We start from the raw sequence: 25185 nt of genomic DNA, 5'->3' as shown, positions 1-25185 counted from the left end.
AATCCCTCATCCTTGTATAGAGTGACCCTTGACTCCCTATCATTAAGGAATGAAACATATGTCATGAATAAGATGTAAAACTGCAACTCTTTTTCATTATTACTATCCTTATTTTACAGCATCAACATTGATATTCTTATAATGATGATGTATGCGCATGTATAAAGGTATTGATGTATAAAATCATTCTGTGAAAGAAATAAATTTTAATTGGATCTGCACATTTTCATAAGGATACTGGCAAGGCAAAAAGTTTTATATACTATAGTTGCGTACCTGATTGCTTACATTCCAGAGGCGCTTATTACACGGGCGCGTTTTCCGCAAGTGACAGGACGAAGAGGGAAGAGTCTAGGATTCAATCAGCTGATTTGTCTGGTACCAGCACAGCACATCGTCGTTCAGCATCCTCCTGGGACCCGAGGCTGCGACACGAGGCTGTGTATTATAAGAAATACCTCAATAATATCTCCATAGTGCTACCTTACCCAGCAAATTCCCAACGAGGACTAGAATAACAACACAAAAGTAAGAGCTGACGCGTGTGGTGTCAGTCTAGCACAGTGGCACTCGCGACTGTGGCACTACATTCAAGTCCCCAACGAGGACAAGAGGGAAGACAAGGCTCCCTTCACACCCATCAAATACATGAGGCAAGGAAAAGCTCCCCTAAATACTCGTAAGACTATACACTGCCTTTAGTCTAGTGCTATATTTGAGAGATGTCAAAGCTACTACAAATAAGAGAGTAAATTAGAGATTTTCCTCCAAATCCATCAAGTTTACATCAGGAACAAGAACATAAGGCAAGAGAAAGCTTCCCTAAATAGTCATCCAAGACCATATATACTGCTTTCTTCGGTCACTGTAGTGCCTTATTTGAGAGAGGTGTCAAAGCTACCTACTACAAAGAAGAGTATATTCAAAGAAAGCACCTACATCTTGCTTATTTGTGACAGTAACATCATTACAAATTATTTTTAGATCACAAGTAGATTATTTAACTTAATAGCTGTTCAGTTTGCCAAATCTTAACCAAAATTATGCAGTTTTGCTTGATCTAAGAATGTTATTTTTTTTAAATCCTGGTATTTGCCCAAAATTATGTTCACCTTGCAGTAGTGGACAAAGCTATTTTCTTGCTCACCATTGTGCTAACACCCCATATTCTGGAACACTTCTGCTCACACCTCCACTACTTTCAAAATGATCTTATTGAGGCTATACATGTTTTTATGAGTGATTCTATGATTCAGGTAACAGATTAACAAGTTTTGTACATTATCAACAGGAGAAGCATTCTTGAGAACCCACCTAATCATCTCTGTAACTTTTGAAAATAATTGTGGTGAGAGAGTAGAGCATTTCTGAATACAGGCCAGTGTTCTCCCTCAGCTCGAGACTGATAGCATACTCACAGTGAAGCAGGATGGCAGATGAGTCCCTGGCAGCGGCAGGTCTGTACATTGATGAGCTGAACAAGATCCGTGTGTTGGAGCCAGAGGTGGCACAACAAACTGCTGAACTCAAGGATGAGTGTAAAGAGTTTGTAGACAGTAAGCACTCCTCCTTTCTCTTATGTTCTTTCTCATTAGGTGTATCAGCATCCATCCTTTTCTGTATCAATATCTGGCAGTATTAAAAGATGAAGATGAATCTTTCTGCTTTGCAGTTGGAAATTGAACAGGTTACCATTATGGTTTCTTTTACATGCTGGATCAATTTCCTTTTTTTCAGAAATTAGGGAATTCCACGAACGGGCAGACCACTTCATTCAAGTTGCCGACACAATGAGTGAGGCTGTTGAATCAGAGAAAATGAGAGTAATTGGTGCCAGGAACTTAATCAAAAGCATGAGCAAGCAGCGAGAGGCCAAGGAACAGCAGCTTCTGGTATGTTTTTTTTTGGAAATTTAAGTAAAGATTTATTATATGATACAAGAAATTTCTAGTGACTTTAGTTCAAATATTAGTACAAGAAAGTTTTCTTCAAGCATTGAATGTAAAAGACTTGTGTGTTCAGGCACACAACATTAAATGTTATCCTTTCTTATATCTTTCCTTATGCAGGCGCTGATAGGAGAGAAAAAACTGGAGCTGGAGCGCCTGCGTGTGCAGTATGAATCACTCCGTCGCACAGAGGCTGATCAACTAGAATTCATAGAGCAATTTGTTTTAAGAAAATAATGTAAGTGATTTGTAAGTCTTGAGTGTACTTACATATATATGTACATAGTGACATAGTGCTTATTTACCTAGTGATTTATATTCACACCATCCCATCTCCACATCTCTTATCCAGACTGGTTTTAAATTCATGAATATTTCTTGCTTGGATTACTTGTGTTCAAGTTGTTTGTTTCTGTGTTTCTATATGAAAATCTATTTTTATAGTGTCTTCTTGCAGCTATTTTGGTTGGTTTTGCTTATCATACATGTCTTTTCAGGACAGTATAAGCTGCTGCTTATGTGCGTCCAGTCTAGTCTTCACTGACAACTGCTTGTGGAAACTTCCTCACAGAGGTCACTACAGGAGTCTTCACTTGCACTTGTTCATGGCTCTCTCTCTCTCTCTCTCTGTCCAGTTGTCCGGTTTTACTAGATACTACCATGTTCATCCATTTACTCTGGTGATATCATAACTAGTCAAGTAAAATTGAGGTGCCGTCCAATAAAGTACTATATACCTTCACACAGACACAACTTTTATGTTAGTAACTATTAATATATATTACTTATTTACATATATATTTATATAGTATTTATCTGTTTTACATATCAATTTGTTTGAAATTTGTCTTTCATGCTGTAGTATTTTCTTTTCTTTTATGTAGAATCATTGTACATGACTAGGTTTCAGATGGTGTGAAAATAAAACTTGTCTGTTATGTCAAGTTTTATTTTGTGCCAGGATTATTAAAACTTACATATGCTGTGACATAAATAAAGACTAACAAAACTTGGTGCATAAGTCCCTTTCAGGTGTGACTTGATTAGTTATGGCTGACAAGTCATGTTGAGCAGATTTATAAAATTGAATAACTCCTCAGAGACAAGACAGATTCAACCTACATACCAAATTTGTGATCAAGTGGCATCCTGCATGAAAATGCTTTGTTCATACATTAAAAGTACAAATGTGTGCAACCAGATAAAAGCTTCAAGGACATTCTGACATAATTTTAGATTATCAACTTATATTCATCATGCATGTGTACATACAAGTCAGTAAAATTAAAAAGTAATTTCCCTCTGACATCTTTCATGGAAAAATCATGATGCAGATTTCAAACTCTTTTGCAACCACCTTATGGTAATTTCTGATAACTGCTTATACAGCTGGCAGTCTTTTTAAACTCTTATGGAATAATTAAATCTGAGAGGTTTCTTAAATACTGATATATTCAAGCTAATGTTTACCAAGCCATTAATGTAGAGTTGTGTACATCAGAATTTGTTTCAGGCTATTAACAAAACAGTTACATGGTGAAACATGGCACACTCCAATACACAATGAATACACACTTGAAACTATTACTTTTATTGTATCAAAACATTAATTGTACTCAAATAAACTATTGTGAAACATTGCCATGCAAGAACAAACAAAATTTGCACCAAAAGGGACAAAAGGTGTCAAAAAAAAAAAAAATCTAAAGTTGAAGTGGCACAAATTTTATGATCAGAATCTGTCACCATGTTCTGAAATAATTAAAACTTTAAATTCAATCTTCTGTTGCCTCACATTTAATATAAATAGAGCTAATTAATCTTATCTGAGAGATCTTAAATGTACTGTATCTTAAATTATGAACATGAATTTTTCTTAATTCCAATAAAGGCTTACTAATCCATTAATAGGTAAATGTCTGAGTAAGCCAATGTGAGCCTCTATCAAGCAGGTGCCACTTGTCAACAGTAAGGTTTCTAGCTATAAATTACATGGTTGTTTTTCTTACAAAGTTGAAGCCTTAGTCTACAAAATATGAAAAACACATCAGCACACTGAGATCACTTAACATTAACACACATGACCCCTAATGCTGACAACACTGAAGCTAAACTGAAGCTGAGTCTTGAAGCCAAGTCTCCCTACCACAGAGGTAATGCTGGAAAAGCTCTACTTCCTCTGGTGGCATGGATGCCAGGCTTCAACTCCTTCCCAGTCGGTGCTCCTTGTTACCACACTGAGGACAGACACTACACAATTTCTCAACTTGACTTGCTAACTAGACATCTGCTTCATTTACAAATGCCAAGATATCCCAGCACCAAGAGAGAGAGGGTGACTTCCTCAGTGTGGCATCTTCCATATGTCTATGGCTAAGCAAAGCTAATTTTTCACAAACTTACAAAAGTCACTTATTAGTAAATGGATGAGCACCAGTGCAGGAAATGATCACATGAGAGGCTGCTAGCTGCGAATGCCTCCCATGCAGTAAGCAGGGAGGCACTCACACCTAGCTCAAACATCCTGCAATGGCACTGGTAAAAATGGCTTACCTAACTTCACCTTGTACCTATCTAAGCCCTTGTTCACAACACAACTTGGATCATATTTTGACTAGGAGAATTCATATCCAAAGATCCAAGTTTACAGACAACATCCACATTCATCCAGAAAACTTGGCCAATCCACTGAATTTTACAAGCATGCATGGCAATCTGCAGAACAAAATTTACACAATTAACTGGCAGCCCTGACAAACACATGCCTTTCAATTTTCCCTTTGCAGTTCTTGAGTAAACTTGATAATTTCTGGATGGCACATGCACAAAATGAGTAAAAGTGAGGGTTTCCTTACCACTTGTGTCATGATTCACGGTCTTACAAAATTACTCCTGTACAAAACATAAAACTGATCTAAAATGCTTCATCTATCACTTTCAATAAAATACATGTCCCTCAAAGTATTTTGATAAAAACTGCATTTTAATAACAGTGTGAGAGAGATGAACAGTAAACTCCCAATTGCCAGTTTATTTATATAATAAATAACTTTCACCAAATATTCATGGTAATGAGCTATGGACAAAACAATTCACTTTTTACGACATTTTTTTGTTGCAAATTATTTTGTACTTTGAAGATATAGTTAAGATGTATATCATGTACGGTGAGCATCACACAAACATGATTGTCAAATGACTGCTGATGTTGAACACGTTATGAATAGTGAACATTTCAACACAAACAGTTCCTTAGTATGGCAAAAAAAAAAAATAAATAAAACAAATAAATAAATTAATTAATTAAGACATTAAACTCAACTTGTTCAATGGAAAACTTCATAATTTCATAATTTAACAAATAATACTTGTGTACTATCCACTTAAACAATCTAAAACTGATTTACACATATGTCACTATCAATGAAACAAGTTTTGTATGCTCACTGTTAACCATATTCTATCCTGGTAGTACTGTGTCTTAAAACAATAATTAGCAGGTTGCTGAGGCAATGAAAAGTTAGTGCGTGAGCTGCAAGTAGAACCATGCAAGCAATATCAAGGTGATGACATGACTTATACAGAAGGCACTGAGGAGCACCAGGGTGATCAAGTCTATGAAGGTCATGCACAGCTTTCATGATGGCAGTTTTTCCACCAGCTGTTGAATGTTTACATGTAGGCGATCAGCTGTTGATTGTGTACATGTAAGCAAGCAGCTGTTGAATATTTAGAGGTAGGCAATCAGCTGCTGAATGTTTCACTCCCTTGCTTGTCATGAAAGTATTCCACTCACATCACTATTCACACTTTCTTCTGACTCATATATCTGATAACCTGGATGTCTACTCTTTCCTTCTATCAGAATGCAAAATAGAAAAAAAAAATTTCTTAATCAATTAACGGTCAGGAATGTTTTGGATTAATTTATCATTCCTCTCTGATGTCCAACAAAACATAACTTTGGAGAACCTTCACAGCTACATGGTTCTTGAAAATCAAGAGATATGGCTGATCCTTCTTATGTAGCTTTTTCATTATATAGCATGACACTGTATATGTGTGGATACCTGCCTGTAAGAACAAAAACCTTTATCAGCCTTCTTATTCCAAATGGAGAATGTGAACAAAACTTCTATTCACCATCCACTTTTATCAGCAGACACACATGATTACAGTTTTCCTTCTTTAAGTTAAAAGTTCAGAGTTATACAGGAAGCAGATATCTATCATATTCACATCATTGCAAGCAGTATGCAATATGAAGCACTGCTAGCACAGATATATGCTGAACATCTCCCTAATAAATATGGGCAGGTTTAGATAAACTTTTTGATATCTTCATTTCCACACTGAAAGCTGGATTTAGATATATCTCTAAACATATCTGAAGGCTCAAAGGTTCACATACACCAACTTATTTCAGTGACACTGTTCTGGCATTTTAAACTTTACATTCAGTAGCTGTCATTTGTATGGTAATGCTGTGATTGTAAACTATCACCTCTGTTTCAGTGTAAGATTACACTTCCATATTCTTTTATTGCACATCAGCTTATTATGATAAGAATACACAATCAAGTATTTTCCAGCTTCTCATAACAAGTTCTGAAAACTGAGAGTTTACTGTTTTTTTTTCTTGTAATTTCAGCAATCACAAGCATATTTTGAGGTAGCATGAAGCTATATAGAAATAAAGTTGACATGATAATTGAGGAAGAAGGGCTGCTGAGCAAAACATTCTTTAGTATACCTGTAAGACACAAGAATCATTGCAATCCTATGTTCTGCTTTTAGTAGATGCCACCCAAATCGCCACATGCATCAAAAAATATAAATAAATTAATAATAATAATAATAATAATAATAATAATAATAATAATAATAATAATAATAATAATAATAATAATAATAATAATAATAATAATAAGTGCATAGCAAGTTAAAACATTTTCAGTTAAGTGAGTAGTGTAACAGGGATGATGAGTGAATGGAGACCCTTTCAGCTGCATCCAATGTCAAAGTTGGTGTAGGCAACTTAAGAATCCAGTCCAACATACTACATGCATACAGATTTCCCTTAATCAAACAACAAAACAAAAGTAGTGAAGAAAACAAAGTAGGTATGAATACTTAAGTGATACTCAGGTAAAACTATTTTCTGGTCAACATATGGTGCCATAAATCTCATTAGTACTTAAAACAACAACCACTGAATACCATCTCCCTGCGTGTTGTAATGATTCATACACTCACTTACATACAGTAACATAATCAGCTTGCAAGATACAGACTAAAGCAGAGGTAGATGACCACTAGATCCATGACAACACAGACCTCAAGGGTGGAGCACAGGTGGAGGATGAGAGGATGCAACAAGGAGAGTGGAGTTCAGTACCCAAGTGTTAGCTGCAGCTTAGGACACCACATGTTTCCAATGCTAAATATGAATAATTCCAGGTATATGCAGTATGAGGTGTCCCATGCTAGAAGGTGCATCCCAGCCAAAAGTCTAAAAGGTCAAAGCTCCTTTTTTCTTATGACCTGGTCTGTGAGCTCCCTCAAACATGGGGCACCTCAGTTATAATCTAAACCATGGCAGTTTTTTGTCGCTTACTATGAAACAACTTAAAATTTAGGCTGTATATATTAACTTAATATTTATGGTTAGCTCGTGATACTTAATTAAATTGATTTGAATTTAACAATAAACAGTTTTGCACATAAAATACCAAGCAGTATGTCAATACTAAAACATCAGACTTAAATTTGAACTTAGTGTCAGGTAAATCATCACAGCAAAATGGCGGCACAGGTGTGACAGTGGGTCAGGAGGGGTGCAAGGTGCCACACAGCTGACATACCTCCTGATGGAGCTTCATACCTACAGTGACAACAGGTTCTGTGCTGATTATCTTCAGCTTCCACCCATCAGCCACCCATTCAATCTTGCCTCCTTCAAGCTATCACCAGTCTTAAGTGATGGGAGAGAGGATGGACAGTCCCATCTCATCCCTCAAAATAGTTACAATAAAGTACAGTTATTCCTGGTATTAGTGTGGCCCACTACACCATTCTCCATGTTAAGTAAATAGAACGTTTCTGGGTTTTGCTGTGGGCTAAGATGGTTTTATCTAGGTAATGTAATGAATGCACCTAGAACATGGCTGTGGGGTGTGTGTGCCTCAGCCTGAATGTTTTGAAAATTGGTTCTGCTTTTATACCCACACAGAGAAGCAAATAACGAAAAACTGAGGCATAATATAAATGATTAAGCAAATGACAATTGCACTTTACTGTGGCACTGTTTGCACATCCTGTGCAGAATCCTCACCAGCACGTTATGCTTTTTGTACTCTTTGGATATTCATACATTGACTCAATGTGATATAGAATCTGTTACCTACAACTAATACTGAATACTAATCCAATTAAAATATTTAAAGTCATGATAAAACAAAAAAAATATATAAACAATAAGGAGACAACAATATCATGACCACTGCCACATTTCCCAGCAATTCTGCAAATACAAATTCTACACACACACACACACACACACACACACACACACACACACACACACACACACACACACACACAAATACACAAACACACACGTACACACACATTTCCTTATAAAGATATAAAAAGCTAATGGTAGTGTTGGGATTCACTAAGCTTTGAGTCACTGGAAACAGTATCAAACACTGGGCTGTCACATTAAGCAACTTTTGAACTTATTAGGAAGGTTCCTTCCTTCACATGCCTTGGTTGGCCATCATCTGCAGCTTCTTGAGGTGGCGCAGAGCACGCTTGGCTGCCGTAGACTTGGCAATGCGATAGTTGCGTCCCACACCTGAGAATGAGCCCTTCCCAAAAATCTCCACAGACACCCTTACCTTGCCGTCCACCAGGCGCTCTGGTTTCCCAAACTTGGCCGTCTCGGGCTCCATTTCCAACAGTTCTCGGATGGGCGACTTGGGAACCACGCCGCTAAACTGCTCAATCTCTCGGCACATCATGGTATAGTAGACCGACCACACAGCATCCAGGGAGCCCCCAGAATCAAGGAAGATGGCCCCAGCCACACTTTCAAACACATCTCCAAGAGCTTTTGGCACCTCAATGTCTTCTGCTGCCTCACACTCATCCTCTTCCATAAAGTAGTACTGCAATGACACCACCAGTGTCACAATAATTTTGGTAGAACATATTCTGCAATAATGTAGGAGCTAGCATAATATAAGGCCAATAACACATATCTGACTGGCTTTTGAGTTCAATAAGTGTTTCAACAAAAGTCAAATACCTCCTCATTGATTTTGTGGCCATTTTCTTCTTGCATCTTGACAAAGTCCCTCACAACACGGTCCAGACCAGGAGAAAAGTGTCTGAAGTACTTATGGAAGTCATACTTGACAGCAAGTGAAGCAAAGATAGTGTTGTTAACCAGTGCAGACCGCAGGTCGGTCAAGGCTCCAGGAGAGTGCTGCCTCTTGTCCTCATACAAGTGGCGGGTTATCAGATAATCTGCACCATTAGAGAAATGTTAAACAGGAAAGTTCTACCTTATCTTTAAATATGATCCTTCTTTCTTCCACTAAAAAAAAAAGTAATACAGTTACACACATAGTTACACATATCACACTCTTACCAAGCCAATCCTAGACATGAGATCATGTCACTCACCTAACACAGCATCTCCAAGGAATTCCAGACGTTGGTAACAGTCAGTGAGGCGGTTCCTGTAGTAGGAGGCATGAGTGAAGGCCTGCAGCAAGTAGGAGCGGTCCCGGAAAGTGTAGCCGATCTTCTCCTCAAAAACCATGTAGCCACTGAGGAGAAGATCCAGCTGCAGGTCTGTGGTGGAGATGGGACACTGGTGGAGTGGTGACTGTGGAGGCTCCAAATGACCATATGTGATTTGAGGTGCTGAGGTGGCAGAGTCCTCCTGGTACTTGCAAGGAAGCACCTTTATGCCAAGCCAGGACATGAAAAGTAGAGCACCACGAGGCCCACAAGTAGTCAGATAAGCCCCAATCAAAGCCTCAACACAATCAGCAATACTCTTGTCAGGGATGCTGTGTTGAGTTAGTAAATTGTAGGGGATAAAAATGGGCAGGTCATGAGGGTTTTGTGTAGCCATCAAGTCGCTAGTTACCTGTTCTGATTTACTGCGCTTTATCTGCTCAGAGCGCTCCTGTACCAACCGGCGGATCTCATCACTGGCCAGGTCATGCAGCCCCGGCAGATCTGCCATGTTCCAGTGGCCTGCGGGAACCCCAGAGTCAATAAGTGCTTCCTCCAGCTCTCGGGGCACAAAATAGCCAGGGGGCAGCCAGTTGTCATGTGGCTCAAACTTTGTGGCCACCATGCATTCTCCTAAACCCTTGCGCTTGCCAAGACGGTAAAGGTTCAAGTTACTGACCTGCTTGGAACGCAGGTAGCTCAGCTTGCCTTCGTGACGGTGGGGGTAAGTGCAGTACAAAAAAGTGGTGATGGCATACTTGAGAAAGGAGTCTCCAATAGTTTCTAGACGCTCCAGGTTAACTCCATCATTAGCGTTGGACATGGTGAGTGCTTGGAGGATGACACTGGGAGGTGGCCCTGGGTGATGCAAGAGGTCTGGCTGGTAATCAAAGCTAAAGGATAATTCATCAGGGGAATTCCTCCATGGAGGAACTTCAGCACCTTTGTCAAACTCTGTGAGAGAGAGAGTTTCAGTGCGGTTCACAATCGCAGTTTTAGGTGAGGTAGATTGTTGAGCATTATCACAGCACTTTGAAGATAGCATTTCACAGCCTTGTATTGTAGCTTTTCCCACAATTACACTCTCCTTCTCTATAGATGCAGTAGCATTTTGTTCCACAGCCAGCCTTCGGTGTGCTTTCTCCACCACCAAAGGGGTACTTTCAGAAAGATAAGTAGATCCTTGCAACAAATCCTGCTGCTTTTCTTCCAGCAATTGCTGAAACTCCTCCTCTTTGGCCAGACACACCTCTTCTTCTTCCTGGGGCCACCACAGATCCACTTCCTCATCAGAAGAAGCATCGTCTATAGCTGTATTGGCTCGTCTTTTAGTGGCCTCCTCATCCCATAGCTTGTCAGCTTGGCTCTTGTCATCATCATCCATGTCTGAGGACACATCAGATTCGCAACCTTCAAGGTCATCTGCCAGCCCCTCAAAATCTCCATAGCCGCCATAGGCATCATAAGATCCATATCCACCATAGTTGCTCCCATAACCTGCCCCTCCTGACCCTCCAAACATGTCCCAGCCATCAATCTCAAAGTTGGAAGGTGAGCCAACACGGAATATTTCTCCTCCCCCAGCATTACTCTTAGAGGAGGAACCTTTGGTGCGGCGTTCTGTCAGGCCAGTACCCCAGTCAGCTCCAAGCTCTCCCTCTACTTCATCATCTCCCCCAGTGCAGCCATCTAACAGTGTCAAATTGTCTGGCAGAGCAACATTAGGGTCAAAGGTATCAATTTCAAACTCATCAGATCCATTAAGGTCATCTTCAGTGAAGGGTGGAGTAGGAGGATCCACTGCCATGTCATTGGACCATGTGCCTATCTCCATGTCGGAGCCACTGCGGGCTGGCTTCTTCTTGGGAGACGGGGACTCGACTGATTCTACTGGCTCTGTTTTCTTAGTTGACTTCTGTGAACTAGTGTTGGTGTCCTTGGTCTTTGGGTCCACTTCAGAGGTTTCCTGGTTGCTTTGGCTCTTCTTCAGCACATCAGCCAAGCTCCAGCCAAAATCCAAGGGTGGCCATGAAAAGCCTGAAAGGCAAACCCAAATGTCATAGAGTTAATATCAGAACATCTCTTTGAATTTATCCATATCATCACAGGAAGATGGAATTATCAGTAATCACAATGAAATAAAGGAAATTCAAAAAACAGTGTCTAAACTGACTGGGATCAAGTGTCTGCAGACCAAGACCAACTTCCTGTGCCACACAGATCCTGAGCTGGTCTGCCAAGAGAAGAGCATTGATGCGGTACAGAATGGTGGGCAGACACACAGCCTTACGCCACAGGGATGCTGGGAACGGGTGAATAGTGCACAGTTCAGGTACCAGGATTTGCTTCTGTTGTAAGTTTTCCCGTTTAGCTCTCTTGGTCTCCTCTGAAGTAGTTGGCAGAGCAACTCCTTTCCTGTGATCAATACATAACAAACAATAAAGGCAAGGAAAAAAGAACTGACTTATCCCACATAATGATGAGTTACAGCAAGACTACTGATAAAAAATGGTCATCTGTAATGCACCACCACAAACAAACACTATAATGCATAACAGATTATTGGGTCCACAGTATACCTGTTAACATGTCTTGGGGTGAGCAGGTTGAGGCGACCTGAGGTGTGGTCAACATCCAATAATGGCTGACTCAGATTGCAGATCTGCAAGCCATACTTGGTGAGGTAGTACTTCTCAAAGGTCTCAAATCCAGCATCAGGGAAGTCACTTTGTGGGTTGAGGTGAGTGCAGATCTCAGCCACATAGAAGTACTGCAAGGAATATTGATACATAAAACATTTTGCAACATGTTACAGGCAAATTTACAATTTAATTTTCCTGGTATATCTCGCAAGTCTTCCTCACAGATCCAACACTTATATCACACTTCTTCTCATAAAAATTATATCTTGTGTTCCTTCAAGATCATGTATAATTAATTTACTTCATAAAACCAGCATTTCTTTTAGTACCTGAGGCTGGTCCTGATTCCTGTACCATGGCATCACCACTGCATCCTCATACAGGCTGTGCTGGAAATGAAACTTCTGGCGAGCCTCCTCAAGGGGCGGTACTGGCCTTGGGTCACCCTCGGCCTGGATTTTCTTCACGAACTCCCAATCAATGCTATCTGTGTCCTCAGCTAAAAGAGATGAGATTGTTTTACAGAGGATAAAGATGGTAGTGCACATGAAAGGTTTGGTTTATCAAGTTATGGAAAAATAATGCATTGTGGAGTGATGGAGAATGTGTGGTGTGGAATAAGAACAGCAAAGGATGGTGTGGCACAACTTACATTTATTGAGTGGTACAATGTAAAATGCTGTCTTGGCATTAGTTGGGTCAAATTTAATGGGATACTTCTCCAATCGCAGGACATGAGTAAAGGAGAACTTGTGGAAGTACTGGAGGGCTGCTAGTTGGTCCTGGGTGAAGTTTTCTCTAGTGCCTACCTCCTCTACCTGCACCATCACCTCTCCAGACCGTGTGAAGACCGGAAACCCACTCACCTGAGGAATCATGATTCAAAGTCACGTAAACAATTATGGAATGCTGTTTTTTTTCTTTAATCAACATCACTTCCTTGTTGAAAATATACCATATTGCTATTTTTATTGTGCTCTGCCTACTTCTATTTATATAATTAATTTAAACTTTATCCAACTCTAAGTTAAATCTCAACCTGGTATTCTGACAGACCAATTAAACTATCTCTAGTTAAACCATATTTATATCACAAGGTAAACGAACTAGTCACCTGAGGAATGGGTTTAGTGGTCACAATCCCAAAAGAACGAGAAGATTTTTCTGGACGATAAATCTTACGGCCACGGGTGTTCTGTTCATCAGGGATGGGACAGGTGAGAACCATGCCCAACTTGTACACAAACAGTGGTAGCTTCTCCTTGGGCTGCTCCCCAGTCAGGCAGTTGGCAACCTGGGAGGAGCACCAACATGTTTAAATGACAATACCCAAATTTTTTTAATTTCAGTGATGAACAATAATGTATGATGATAATGTTGATGACAATAGAACTGACAGGGTGTCAGTTTGTGTGTAATCTTGAGTGCATGTTTGGAAGGAATGCTTAGTGTGTGTGTTTTTGTGTGTGTGTGTGTGTGTGTGTGTGTGTGTGTGTGTGTGTGTGTGTGAAAGAGAGAGAGAGAGAGAGAGAGAGAGAGAGAGAGAGAGAGAGAGAGAGAGAGAGAGAGAGAGAGAGAGAGAGAGAGAGAGAGAGAGAGAATATTAAGAAAATATGACACATGACAAATACCTTCTTGTAGTAGTACTGCCGGCGCTTGGTAGTGCCAGGGCGGGGCATTCCCTCTGGCACCTGATCATCAGGTGGTGGAGGGCACAGGTGGTCATCCAGACGCATGCTCTCCTTGCCCACTGGCTGTAAGTGGTCATCCAGCTCACCCACCTCATGCAGCCGCTGGCAGCACTCCAACGCTGCTGCCATCTTGGCCAAGGAAACCTTGGGCTGCCACGGACCCTGTTGGTGCAAGGAACATGCCACTCATTACATGGGATGTGTTGAATTTTCTACTTAAAACACTATTCAAATGCACAATATATTATTCTGATATAATACACTTTGTTTCCTGTAGCAAGTCTCCAGTGTGGTGCAGTGATGTAGTTTTGCCACAAGGAGCACAGTAAATGCTTTGGAAGTCTTCCTAATAAAAGCATTAAATGAATGGTGCAAAATGACAGGATTGGAGTGGCATGAATGAAGTCAAGGATGAAGTGGATACTTGTCCCTAGCAGCCATGACTGGGAGAAAATCACAACAGCCATCAGAATAGGGACACAGATATGAGGTGACTTCAATGAGACCAAGTTGTGGCTCTCACCCACCTTGATGGTGCCTTTCAGAGGGGAGTTGATGGGCAGCATAATCCTACAGCTGTACAGCACAAGGCCTTCCTCTTGCCTCTCATCCATCGCCCACATGGCAGTGAGGCGTGTGAAGGTGTCACTGGGCAACTTAGCACAATACCTGATGGTTGTTATGACAAGTTAGCAAAAAATTTACATAATGTATAACCTCAAACACATCTCAGGTTCTCACTGACTGGCATCCAAAAGCTGTTCCTAACCTCACTATTATTTAGATTTTTATACTTCCAGTGAGCAAGAAATGCTCCCTTGAGTTCCTAATCCCTTCTCTCAATGCTGCCACAGCCACAGCAAATACTCACTTGTTGAGAAGACTGATAGAAGAGGCCATGGTAACTGATGCATTGGCAGGGGTTAAATATGGTGCATAGGCTGCATTGGCTTCCTCTGCATCCACTTCCTGGTCTGTGCCCACCTCTACACTGCTGCATCGACTCACCAATACCTGATATTTAAACCATATGACTCTCAGCTTTGCTATTATACTTGTGTGGCATGAGTTGTAATGCAAGTAATCCAGCAATGATAATACAAAACTATCTATCACATTTACATGGCTTTTTGTGTAGATAGAGGTAACAATGCAAAATATGGACTCCAAGAATTACCTTCTGGAAGGCTGAGTATGTAGCCATGTCTCGCAGGAAAGCCTTCTCCTGAGCTTTGGTTACCAGGTGGAAATAGAAAGTGTCTTGGCCTCTGGCACGACCACAGCTATGCACATACGAACGATAGTCCAGGGGAGGGTCAAATCTGCAAGGAGAAACACAGATAAGTACATGCAAATGATGCATGCTTACTGAGCTTTTTCGATGTATTATGTTCTGTGTATATTCCAACTCATTCTTCCTCAGGCCACTCTTTCCACTCCCAGCAACTCCCTGCCATCACCCCCTCACTTACCGCAGGACCAAGTTGCACTGTGGTACATCAATCCCTTCCTCCAGCACTCGTGTGGACACTAGAACATTGCACTCATGATGACGGAACCTGCAAAACATAAATGCTTATGACAACAGAACACATGAAGTATTCAGTTGTTGATCCAAGTAATTTTGGCACCTTCAGTGTGAAAATGAATAAGATTGAAAGCAAAGGTACACCTTCTCAACACTTCCTCCTGCTTCTTGTGCTCAGCCTCGGCTGCACGAGGGTCATCCTTCACATTCTCCCGAGCCTCCACCGTGTATTGGGGGAAGATCCATGCAAAGTCTCCTCCAATGTCACTCAGCTCCTGCAGCATACATCATAGCATGAATAAGTGGTGGGACTGTGATTGTGTAAGTTGGTATCTCATATTTAACATGTATTGTCTTTGCATCAACTCCTCTGCTGAATAGGGAATGGAGTTCAAAATCAAAGCAATCAAAATATGAATATGAATACCAAGGAATTGTTATATCCTAATCCCAAATTATTTCCTTATGATTACATATGAAAAACTTGATGCCAAGGCATGGAGACACATTCACCTTGAGGAGGCGGTAGATGATCTTGGCAATGTTCCGGTGATGCACAAAAATGAGACCGCACACTGAGTCTGGGTCGTCTGGGTTGTGCACCTTGACCTTTTCCTTTACCTCGTCACGCCGCTTCCTGCCACCCTTGCCCCCACCACCACCAGGGAGCAGCAGGGCCAAGGTGTCCGCCATGGCTGCTGCCTCAGAGGAAACAGCAGGTGTTGGAGAGACAGTGCTGTCCACATCTTTGCTAGGTGCACTTGAGTTACTTTGAGCAGATTGTGGCATAGCTTCACTGGCCTCAGCAGGGCTTGCAATGGCTTCATTACCTTCAGCAGGGCCTGTGGTGGCTTCATTATCTTCAGCAGTGTCTTTATGGGCTTCACTGGCCTCATTAGGGTCTGCAGTGGTTTCACTGGCCTCATTATGGTCTGTGATGACTTCTCTAGCCTCAGTATGACCTCTAGTATCCTCAGCACCCTCACCAGGGGCTGTGGTGACCTCAGGAAGAGTTGCTGGGACATCAGCCACTTTACTGGCTGGTTGAGAGGTAGTGGAATGAGCACTGGTGAGGGGAACTCTTTCATTGGGCTGGACTTCCTCATCACACAGATTGCTTTGTACTGAATGTGACTGCTCCAGGCATTGCTCCTCCTCACCCTGAATGGAGGATGTTGACTCCTCTTGGTTGTTGTGGCTGTTAAGCTTGTTGTCAAGACCCCCTTCAGAGATTCTCAAGGATGGCAAGCTCTCCTCACTGCCACTCTGGTATCCATTGCATAGCGGAGCACTTATACTATTGTGTACCTTGGCAGCATCATACAGGTGGCTTTTGGCACTCATAGTTCCATTGCTTACATCACAGTTTATAGGATTTTCAATTTCACAGCCAATTCTAAATGAGGATTCCCTAACACTAAGCCTACATAAATCCTCTTCTAAAGTTGATCCATCTCCAGCTTTCTTAGTGACTACAGATTCAGAGATATTGCAACAGTTCTGTGTAACATCTGGATGAATTTGTACTTTGCTTGGCTCTCGACACACCTCCTCCACCTCTCCATTGTGGAGACACTCTCTTGCCACACTATGTTGACAGTTGACACATTCTTCCTCAGAATTCACTCCCTTTTCACTCTTTCCTGAACATATAGAAATACTTGGCTTACAGTCACACGAATCCAGACTGACATCCTGAGAACTCCATCCATTGGAATGACATTCTGACACAGTCTCTGGTGCTTCTGTATTTGCACATATCTTTGACTGCTTGCTGGAGGGTTTGCTAGGAGAGGCCATGTCCATAATGTTAGGGGGACATGAGTCCTCCTCAAAAGCACAACCATTGCACAAACTCTTCTTATTTGCAGTTTTATGAACAATTTGGTCTACCATATCATCATCAGATTTAGTACCAGTCTCACTACTTTCTTGAATGATTTCTCTAGTATCATTCATACAATTCTTTGTAGCTAAGACCTTGTTCTTGCCAATCTGAGTAGAATCTAATGGGCAGAGTGAGTTTTCAGGTGAATATTTTTCTTTCTCCTCATTATCATCTTGATTTTTATAATCTGTGCCAGAGTTTTCTGGTGATGTAGCTCCATCAGACACAGCAAGCACCACAGACACTTCAGAGTGTTCAGGGTCAGCTGTGGCCTCAACAGCTTGACTCTCTGATCCTTCAACTTGAGCTCCTCCCTTCAAGCTCTCAGTGTTTTCAGTCTTGTCTCTTCTCTTGCGAGGATCTACAAAGTTTAGGGGACGAACCTGACGGAGGACTTCAACCAAACGCAGAACTTTGGGTGTAGAAAATTTCAAGATTTGATCCAATTCTGAATATTTATCGAATGCTTGTTCCACTACAGCCCTGCAAGTAAATGTTTAATCAAGATCAATGATGAATGTCAAGTAAACATACAGAACTCCAGTAAAGAATATAAAAACAGCAGCACAAAACAATTTTTGTTAACATCAGGTAAAATGTATTCCAGCTTGTGTAAACAGAGTAAATATGTTAGTACAGAGTGATGTCCAGTGACACACCTTATGCGAGCCATGACAGTGAAGATCATACACAGCAGGAGGTAGTGACGATCATAGGCAGTCTTCTTCTTCAACTTCTCCACCTCAACTAATGCATATAAAGCTGCTCTGTCAGCACACCACAGCCCTGCAACACAACTCAGTCTTGCAACTCACAACAAACAACTCAAATAATAATCTCAACAGAATTCCATGGAATGGGCATCACTAAATTAGATTAACTGGGTTACAATACATGGTTTTCAGTGTGTGTGTACTTACCTAGTTGTGCTTTATGGGAAAAGAGCTATGCTCGTGCTGTCCCATCTCCATATCTTTTAATATCTAACTTAGCCTTCATTCGATGTATACTTTCTGCATTTACTATCTCCTCATCTAGACTGTTCCATACATCAATACTTCTATATGGGAAACTATACTTTTTGATGTCTCTTCTACAAGCATTCCTCTTCAGCCTCTTTCCATGTCCTCTAGTGTCCCATGTATCCCAGACCATTAAGTCGCTGTGTGTGTGTGTGTGTGTGTGTGTGTGTGTGTGTGTGTGTGTGTGTGTGTGTGTGTGTGTGTGTGTGTGTGCTGGAACATACCATCTCAGCTACACTCCTTTGCAAGGAAGCCAGAATATACTAGATAAAAAGTAAGTAAAGATCTAAGTTTGAAGATGAAGCCAGCAGCAATCCACAACCATAACCCAGGCAGCAGCAATGTCTCACCTAAATTATTGAGCACATCCAGAAAATCAAGGAGTATCTGTCGGGGCTCAGTGTTGGGATCAGGCAGGCCATCACAGAACTCCTGGTACTCTGGTCCATACACCTCCACCAGATCATAACGGTGCTCTCCCAGGAAGTCCATAGCCTGATCCACTAGCCGACGCACCTCTATCTCCACCTCAGACCGCTCCTCTTGGCTTGGGTCCCGACACATCACAATCTTTTCCAAAGGTTTATTTACATATCTGTCAAAGGATCAGTGATGAATTTCCAGCCTTTTATTTAAGCATTTAGACTATAACTAGGATACTTTGGTAATTATCTGCTTGAGTAAGATTAGTATTAGGAAGCATGCATGATATCTCCTTGATTACTTAATGTACATATGAGTGGTGCTGTAAGGAAATGTGAGAATGTCAGGCGTAGGTCTGAATCCGGTGAATGCTGATGGCAGTGTGTGGTACCCAAATAACATTGTATTGGTAAATAATTCAGAAGAGAAACTGAGACAGCTTGAGAAGTATCCTTGACTGTGTAGAAAGATAATGTGAGTGAAAAAGATAAATATGGTAAAAGATATGGGTAGAAGCTAGGAGGACTGATGTAATTCTGAAAAAGTGACAGACAAGGGTGTGGGTGGAGGAATAAATGTAATGAAAACAAGCATGAATGGAGCAAGATGGGTGTGGGTAGGAGTGAATATCATTGGCATGTAATAACAGCAGATTCTAGAAGGGTCAAACAAGACAAGACAGGAGAGGGAGCATTTACCGCAGGACAGTGACAATCTCAGAAGCGGTGTCCACCCTGCAGGATGAAGCTCGCTGGATGTGGTTAAGGAAGGACTCAAGCTGGGGAGGCGAGCAGGCATGGCTCAGCACCGGGGACGTCATGCCCAGAATACGACACCCACCACAGCTGCTCAGGATCTGCAAAGGTTGTACTCACTTATAGTACTCTGATTAGTATAAGAAAATGTGAAATAATCTTTACTTCTCTTTCTTATTTGATCCTTTAACTATGAAACTGAAACTTTTGTATAGTAGCAGTGTTTTTTTTCTAATTTAACTGCTACCAATTCACACAAATTTTTCCTTGTGTACCCTCTTACTTGTTTGGCAGATCTGATATATGAAGACAAAAACTACTATTTAATAATAATTACTATTGGTCGCACATAGAAGACAAAAACTACATCACTATTAGTACTGGTCACAAACATTATTTTCACCTAGCAGGAAGTTCCATTACCTTGTGTACTGTAGGGCAGGTGGCCATGCGGTGGGCGTCAGTGATGACCAGAAGATTGAGCATGTCCAACGGGAGGACGTCAGCCATCATGCCGCGCTCCAGCACCTCAATGGTCATGATCAGCACCTGCACCAACCACAACACCCTTACATTAAAATATAGACATATAGACACATGTATATAAAACACCCTCTCATTAAAATATATATACATACATAAGAGGGGTACTGGTCATGGGTAGCAAGGTGTGAAAAAAAAGCCCATTGAGAGTGCCAGCCCTTAAAGAGAGGTAAAAATGGATCATCCAAAATTAGATAAGTGTCTTGAAACCTCCCTCTTGAAAGAGCTCACATCATAGGAAGGAGGAAATAAAGAAACAGACAGAAAGCTTCTGAGTTTACCAGAAAAAAGATATGAATGATTTATAATACTGGTCATACATCAAAATTTTACAGTGCTATACATTCCATCACTTCCATTTAGGCAGCAACCCTCACCTGAGCCTCCCTGAATGACTGGCCCCACCGAGAGGCTGGCCAGTTGTCCACCTGGTCAAGGGCGGTGTAGGTGGTGACAGCGAGGTTTGTGTTTTGCTGGATGGCCTCCCCTACCCGCACCAGCCCTGGTCCAGACCAGCCAGTGATGAGTGTGCGCTGCCTCCCACTGACCAAAACACAGTACAGAGATTGAATGAGTCATAAAGATAAAATACTGGAAAGCAGTTACAATATACATTCACCTAGAATGATATAATAAAGTAAGACTAAATACAGTACAAGGAGAGAGAGAGAGAGAGAGAGAGAGAGAGAGAGAGAGAGAGAGAGAGAGAGAGAGAGAGAGAGAGAGAGAGAGAGAGAGAGAGAGAGAGAGAGAATGTAAAAACTGTAGTATCAGTCACAATTACAGTATAATATACTGCTTGTGCCATATTCTATCACATTCAGTAGAAGCCAAGTAGACAGGTATAATTATGAACTGGAGACAAGTGATGAAGGATGGAGCACAGACAGGTGTGGGATGGGGGCTCACCTGCGTGTGAGGTGTGCCATCTCTCGCGTGACCATTGTGATGAGGAAGGTGCGGGTGGAGCGGGAGGCCAGGACGGTCATGGTGTTCTCCCGCAGGCAGGCATCCACGAGCTCCACCTGGTACTCCCGCTGGGTGAAAATAGTGGAGTGCACATTCTCCGGCTGTACCCGGTTCATCTGCAGGAAATAAGTAATGAGGAAATGATATCTGTGAAGCTCATATGAGTTTGCAGGTTGACATGTGCCTTACTCTGGCTAACTGTAGTACTATTGGAAAAACTCTTAACCAGGTATAAGCCTCAGTGATGAAAATGCAAAAGTGTGAGTCAGTTTTTTTTTTCTTTTTCTTCTTCCTCTTTTTTTTTTTTTACCTGGGAACTAACATCTTTCTATGCTGTCAAAACAGTTCACCAGTTTTCAGTTCTTTTCATGCATTTCTTATACCATATAAGAAATGGTCAACAGTTGGTATGAAAGTTATTACAATAATTTCCTCTGTTACTAATGAAGAAATGAGATCTGTGGAGCTCACTGAGTTTGCAGATTAACTTATGCCTTACTTTGGCCATTACTGTAGTATAAGTGTGGTCTGGCAACTTGCCACAATCATTTCCATTGCTAGTCTCTTCCCTCAATCTGATGACAATATGTTAGTTGTTATATTTTGTGGAGATCATCATCAGATCCAAGTACATGGGATGAAGGGAATAGGCAAAATAGTGGAATCCAGAGCAGCAGGTTAATGATCAATCAATCTTAACACCTCCAGTTTACTCAAGTGAACTGGCAGAGACAAAACTTTCGAGCATTAGGTGCTGAGCTGCAATATTACCTAACCAGTATTTCTCCATGGTACACAAGCAAGCACAGCTCACAAATGATGTATAAGAGATCAAGAAATACCTTGCGTTTGCGCCTCATGACTGTTTTGATGAGGCAGAGCAAGGCAGGACAACCTTCAGGGAGGAGATGGGAAGTGAGACACACCTCAAACCAGACCACTACACACACACACACACACACACACACACACACACACACACACACACCTGATATCCACCTGTGGGTGTACTGATACCTCATGTCACTTGATCACATGCAGATGGAAAGCCAGAATGATGATTGTAGAAGGGTTGTCACAATTATTCCCCCTCGTCACAGCACTCAGCAGAACATATAAGCTATCTCAGGAACAATCTTCACTTCTTTGTATTTTCCTGATGTGTCATAGACAGTTTCTGAAGTCTTAAAGCAAGGAGTCACAATCTTAGCGTAACTGGCAACACTGCTTCTGGTCCTAATGAAACATGATATCCTAAATCCTGTATTCCTGCTTTATTCTGGTACATCAAGGGACATCTTCACTTGCTCCCTGTTCCCAAATGACATAAATAACATGATATAATAATCTTATTGGTACATATATTAAATAAATAAGATGTCATAAAAGAAAGTAGCTGGCAACTTGGTAACTTGATCCTTAAGGCTGGCTACACCTGGCTGACTTGTGGCTAGCCATTGACACACACACACACACACACACACACACACACTCTCTCTCTCTCTCTCTCTCTCTCTCTCTCTCTCTCTCTCTCTCTCTCTCTCTCTCTCTCTCTCTCTCTCTCTCTCTCTCTCTCTCTCTCTCTCCCTCTTTCTGCATCTGAAAACACACTGAATCAAAGGTAATATACACCTTGTATATAGATTTGTAGACTTCTTGTAGTAGAAATGATGAAAATGACAACCAGCCCCACTTTAAAGTACAATAAGAACCGTGAATACACATCACTACTGTCATCATGTTGCCTCTCTGGGTACATGATGCCTTTGTGTGGTTGGTGTAAGCTCAGCAAGCAGGACCACTCACCATGATGAACCGTCTGCTTGGTGGTCAGCACTGGTCAATGAAATGAATGCAACATCTTTTGTTGTGTTTTGTTGCTGTTGTATTTTACAGCATCCTGGCTGACTCCACTGAAAAGAGAGAGAAAAGTACTCAATATTGCTGTTTCAAATGTATGACAAATTTCATTATAATGAAATTCCTTTCTACCGAAGTTGACTACACTCATAAATTCAACTGAGAAAAACTCAAGTGTGTCTTTCTGCAGAATATTTTAAGTATCTGCTGCAGCAGCCACTTAGGGTGTCCTGTGTGTTTACAGACTCCTAAATAGCTACATAATATCATTGTTTGTCATCACTTTACCCATTAACCACAATTTTTTTCCTACAATGTAGTATTAAACTGGCTTCTCATGAAATATGAAAACAGAACTTTATTAGCATCTTATAACTGCCCCAGTCTTCTGTCTTCTGTAACTTGTGTGTGCCCTTCTCATTACGTGTGAGTATTGCCCTATTTCAGAAAAATATTCAAAATTCCCCGACTTTTTTACATGAACAGTGTTCAGCCACGAGTGTGAGGTGCCAAGGAGGGTGTAGCCTGCCAGAAGGCTAGAAAGGTAAGGTGAGGACAAGTGAAATGCTGCTCTGTCAGGATAGTAAGGCTTTTTTTCATTAACAATTTGTGGCTAAATTAGGTTAGGTTAGGTATTTTTAATTCATGTAAGAGGGCCACTAGCCAAGAAGATGAAAAATATTAGGAAAAAAGCCCACTTGGGTGCCAGTTCCCAAAGAGATTACCAAACAAGAAAAATCAAATGACGGAGGATGAGTGCCTTGAAAGTTTCCTCTTGAAAGAGTTAAGTCATGGGAAGGAAGAAATACAGGAGCAAGAAGGGAGTTCCAGAGTTTACTAGAGAAAGGGATGAATGAATGAGAATACTGGTTAACTCTTGCATTAGAGAGGTGGACAGAATAGGGGTGAAAATAGAAAATCTTGTGTGGCAAGGCTGCGAGAAGAGGGGAGGCATGCAGTTAGCAAGATCAGAAGAGCGATTAGCATGAAAAAAGAGGTAGAAGATAGCAAGAGATGCAACATTATGGCAACAAAGCTGAAGGCAGTCAGTTAGAGGAGTTTACAAGAAGGAATGTTTTTGATTGCACTCTGTCTAAAAAGAGTGGAATGAATGGAACCCCCCCCCATACATGGATGGATAAGGCCCCTGTACAGAGTTAGCAGCTGGAGGGTGGGGGGGGAAGACTGGCAGAGATGACTAAGAACACCTAACATAGAAGCTGTTTTAGCTAGAGATGAGAGGAGAATTTTCCAATTTAGATTATAAGTAAAGGGCAGACCGAAGGTGTTCAGTGTAGAAGAGGGGAACAGTTGAGTGTCACTGAAGATGAGGGGATAGTCATCTGGAAGGCTGTGTCAAGCTGATGGATAGGGGAATTGAGTTTTTGACCATCCACAGCCTTTCCCTCAGCCCTGGACAGACACACATGATGACCTGACCCTCCACAGCCTCCCTCTCAGCCCTAGACAGACGCACATGATGACCTGACCCTCCACAGCCTTCCCCTCAATCCTAGACAGACACATATGATGACCTGACCTTCCACAGCCTTTCCCTCAGCCCTAAACAGATACACATGATGACCTGACCCTCCACAGCCTTCCCTTCAGCCCTAGTTAGACACACATGATGATCTGACCCTCCACAGCCTTTCCTTCAACCTAGACAGACTCACATGATGACCTGATCCTCCACAGCCTCCTCCTCAGGCTTAAACAGACACACATGATGACCTGACCCTCCACAGCCTTCCCTTTAGGCTTATCCAGTGACCTGACCTCTTAAGCCTCACCGCTGACGACTATCCTGTGAGATTAGACGACAAACTATCAGGAAGTAGACCTCGTACTGTTTCTATTTGGATCACAGGAGGGCGAGGGAACAACTCGAGGTCACTGACATCCCTCCATTTTAACCTCTTCCCGCTCTCTCTCTAAGCTTCAATATGGATTATTTAATACTGCATAGGGGAATAATTTAATGAATATCCAAAACAACGCCGAATTTTGGCTGTAAATAGCAAAAAAGGACTCACATTAGCGGGAATACAGCAGGTCTTAGGGCCAAACAGCGCCTCCTCTCCTCTCACTCTCTCTCTCTCTTTCTCTTACATCCGGGTTGAGTAGTAATGATTATTTTCTCCCTTCTTCCTTCTTCCTGCT

General features: G+C 41.4%; 2 protein-coding genes across 8 annotated transcripts; one reads left to right on the top strand and one right to left on the bottom strand.

Moving 5' to 3' along the window:
* Positions 1-295: 295 nt before the first annotated feature.
* Positions 296-4910, top strand: LOC135114862 (intraflagellar transport protein 20 homolog). Of its 6 annotated transcripts, none has more exons than XM_064031037.1 (5): positions 296-653; positions 1421-1556; positions 1738-1892; positions 2070-2187; positions 2447-4910. In XM_064031037.1, exons 2-4 carry the CDS (start codon positions 1430-1432, stop codon positions 2184-2186), a joined length of 399 nt encoding a protein of 132 aa, XP_063887107.1. In that variant the 5' UTR covers positions 296-653; positions 1421-1429; the 3' UTR covers position 2187; positions 2447-4910. The 6 variants fall into 6 exon arrangements, with proteins under 6 accessions (XP_063887107.1, XP_063887103.1, XP_063887106.1 ...); XM_064031033.1 differs by having other exon boundaries at positions 1396-1556; XM_064031036.1 differs by having other exon boundaries at positions 1383-1556.
* On the bottom strand, positions 2888-25185 carry LOC135114854 (endoribonuclease Dcr-1-like). 2 transcript variants are annotated; one of them, XM_064031018.1, is made up of 23 exons: positions 25059-25185; positions 22969-23075; positions 21103-21278; positions 20571-20736; positions 20074-20199; positions 19594-19751; positions 18823-19067; positions 18110-18236; positions 16076-17933; positions 15707-15837; positions 15507-15593; positions 15212-15356; positions 14906-15048; positions 14562-14703; positions 13975-14196; positions 13458-13637; positions 12996-13209; positions 12673-12842; positions 12281-12471; positions 11875-12116; positions 9642-11738; positions 9262-9482; positions 2888-9121 (listed from the first exon to the last, which is right to left on the bottom strand). In XM_064031018.1, exons 2-23 carry the CDS (start codon positions 22969-22971, stop codon positions 8711-8713), a joined length of 7455 nt encoding a protein of 2484 aa, XP_063887088.1. In that variant the 5' UTR covers positions 22972-23075; positions 25059-25185; the 3' UTR covers positions 2888-8710. The 2 variants fall into 2 exon arrangements, with proteins under 2 accessions (XP_063887088.1, XP_063887087.1); XM_064031017.1 differs by lacking the exons at positions 22969-23075; positions 25059-25185 and adding an exon at positions 22005-22942.

Source organism: Scylla paramamosain, chromosome 28 (assembly GCF_035594125.1).
Source record: "Scylla paramamosain isolate STU-SP2022 chromosome 28, ASM3559412v1, whole genome shotgun sequence".
In the NCBI taxonomy this organism is placed as follows: Eukaryota; Metazoa; Arthropoda; class Malacostraca; order Decapoda; family Portunidae; genus Scylla; species Scylla paramamosain.
This window is presented reverse-complemented; position numbering and strand designations above follow the sequence as displayed.

What these genes read in the sequence shown, in the direction of transcription:
- LOC135114854 (XM_064031017.1), bottom strand. Translation starts at nt 22,184, where the DNA reads ATGAGGTATCAGTACACCCACAGGTGGATATCAGGTGTGTGTGTGTGT. An exon ending in CTCTGAAAGGCACCATCAAG is followed by an intron (nt 14,197 to 14,561) that starts GTGGGTGAGAGC and finishes TTGCACCAACAG; the next exon opens with GGTCCGTGGCAGCCCAAGGT. An exon ending in TCTGCAGACACTTGATCCCA is followed by an intron (nt 11,739 to 11,874) that starts GTCAGTTTAGAC and finishes TTTGCCTTTCAG; the next exon opens with GCTTTTCATGGCCACCCTTG.
- LOC135114862 (XM_064031037.1), top strand. Translation starts at nt 1,430, where the DNA reads ATGGCAGATGAGTCCCTGGCAGCGGCAGGTCTGTACATTGATGAGCTG. An exon ending in GTGTAAAGAGTTTGTAGACA is followed by an intron (nt 1,557 to 1,737) that starts GTAAGCACTCCT and finishes CCTTTTTTTCAG; the next exon opens with AAATTAGGGAATTCCACGAA. An exon ending in CCAAGGAACAGCAGCTTCTG is followed by an intron (nt 1,893 to 2,069) that starts GTATGTTTTTTT and finishes TTCCTTATGCAG; the next exon opens with GCGCTGATAGGAGAGAAAAA.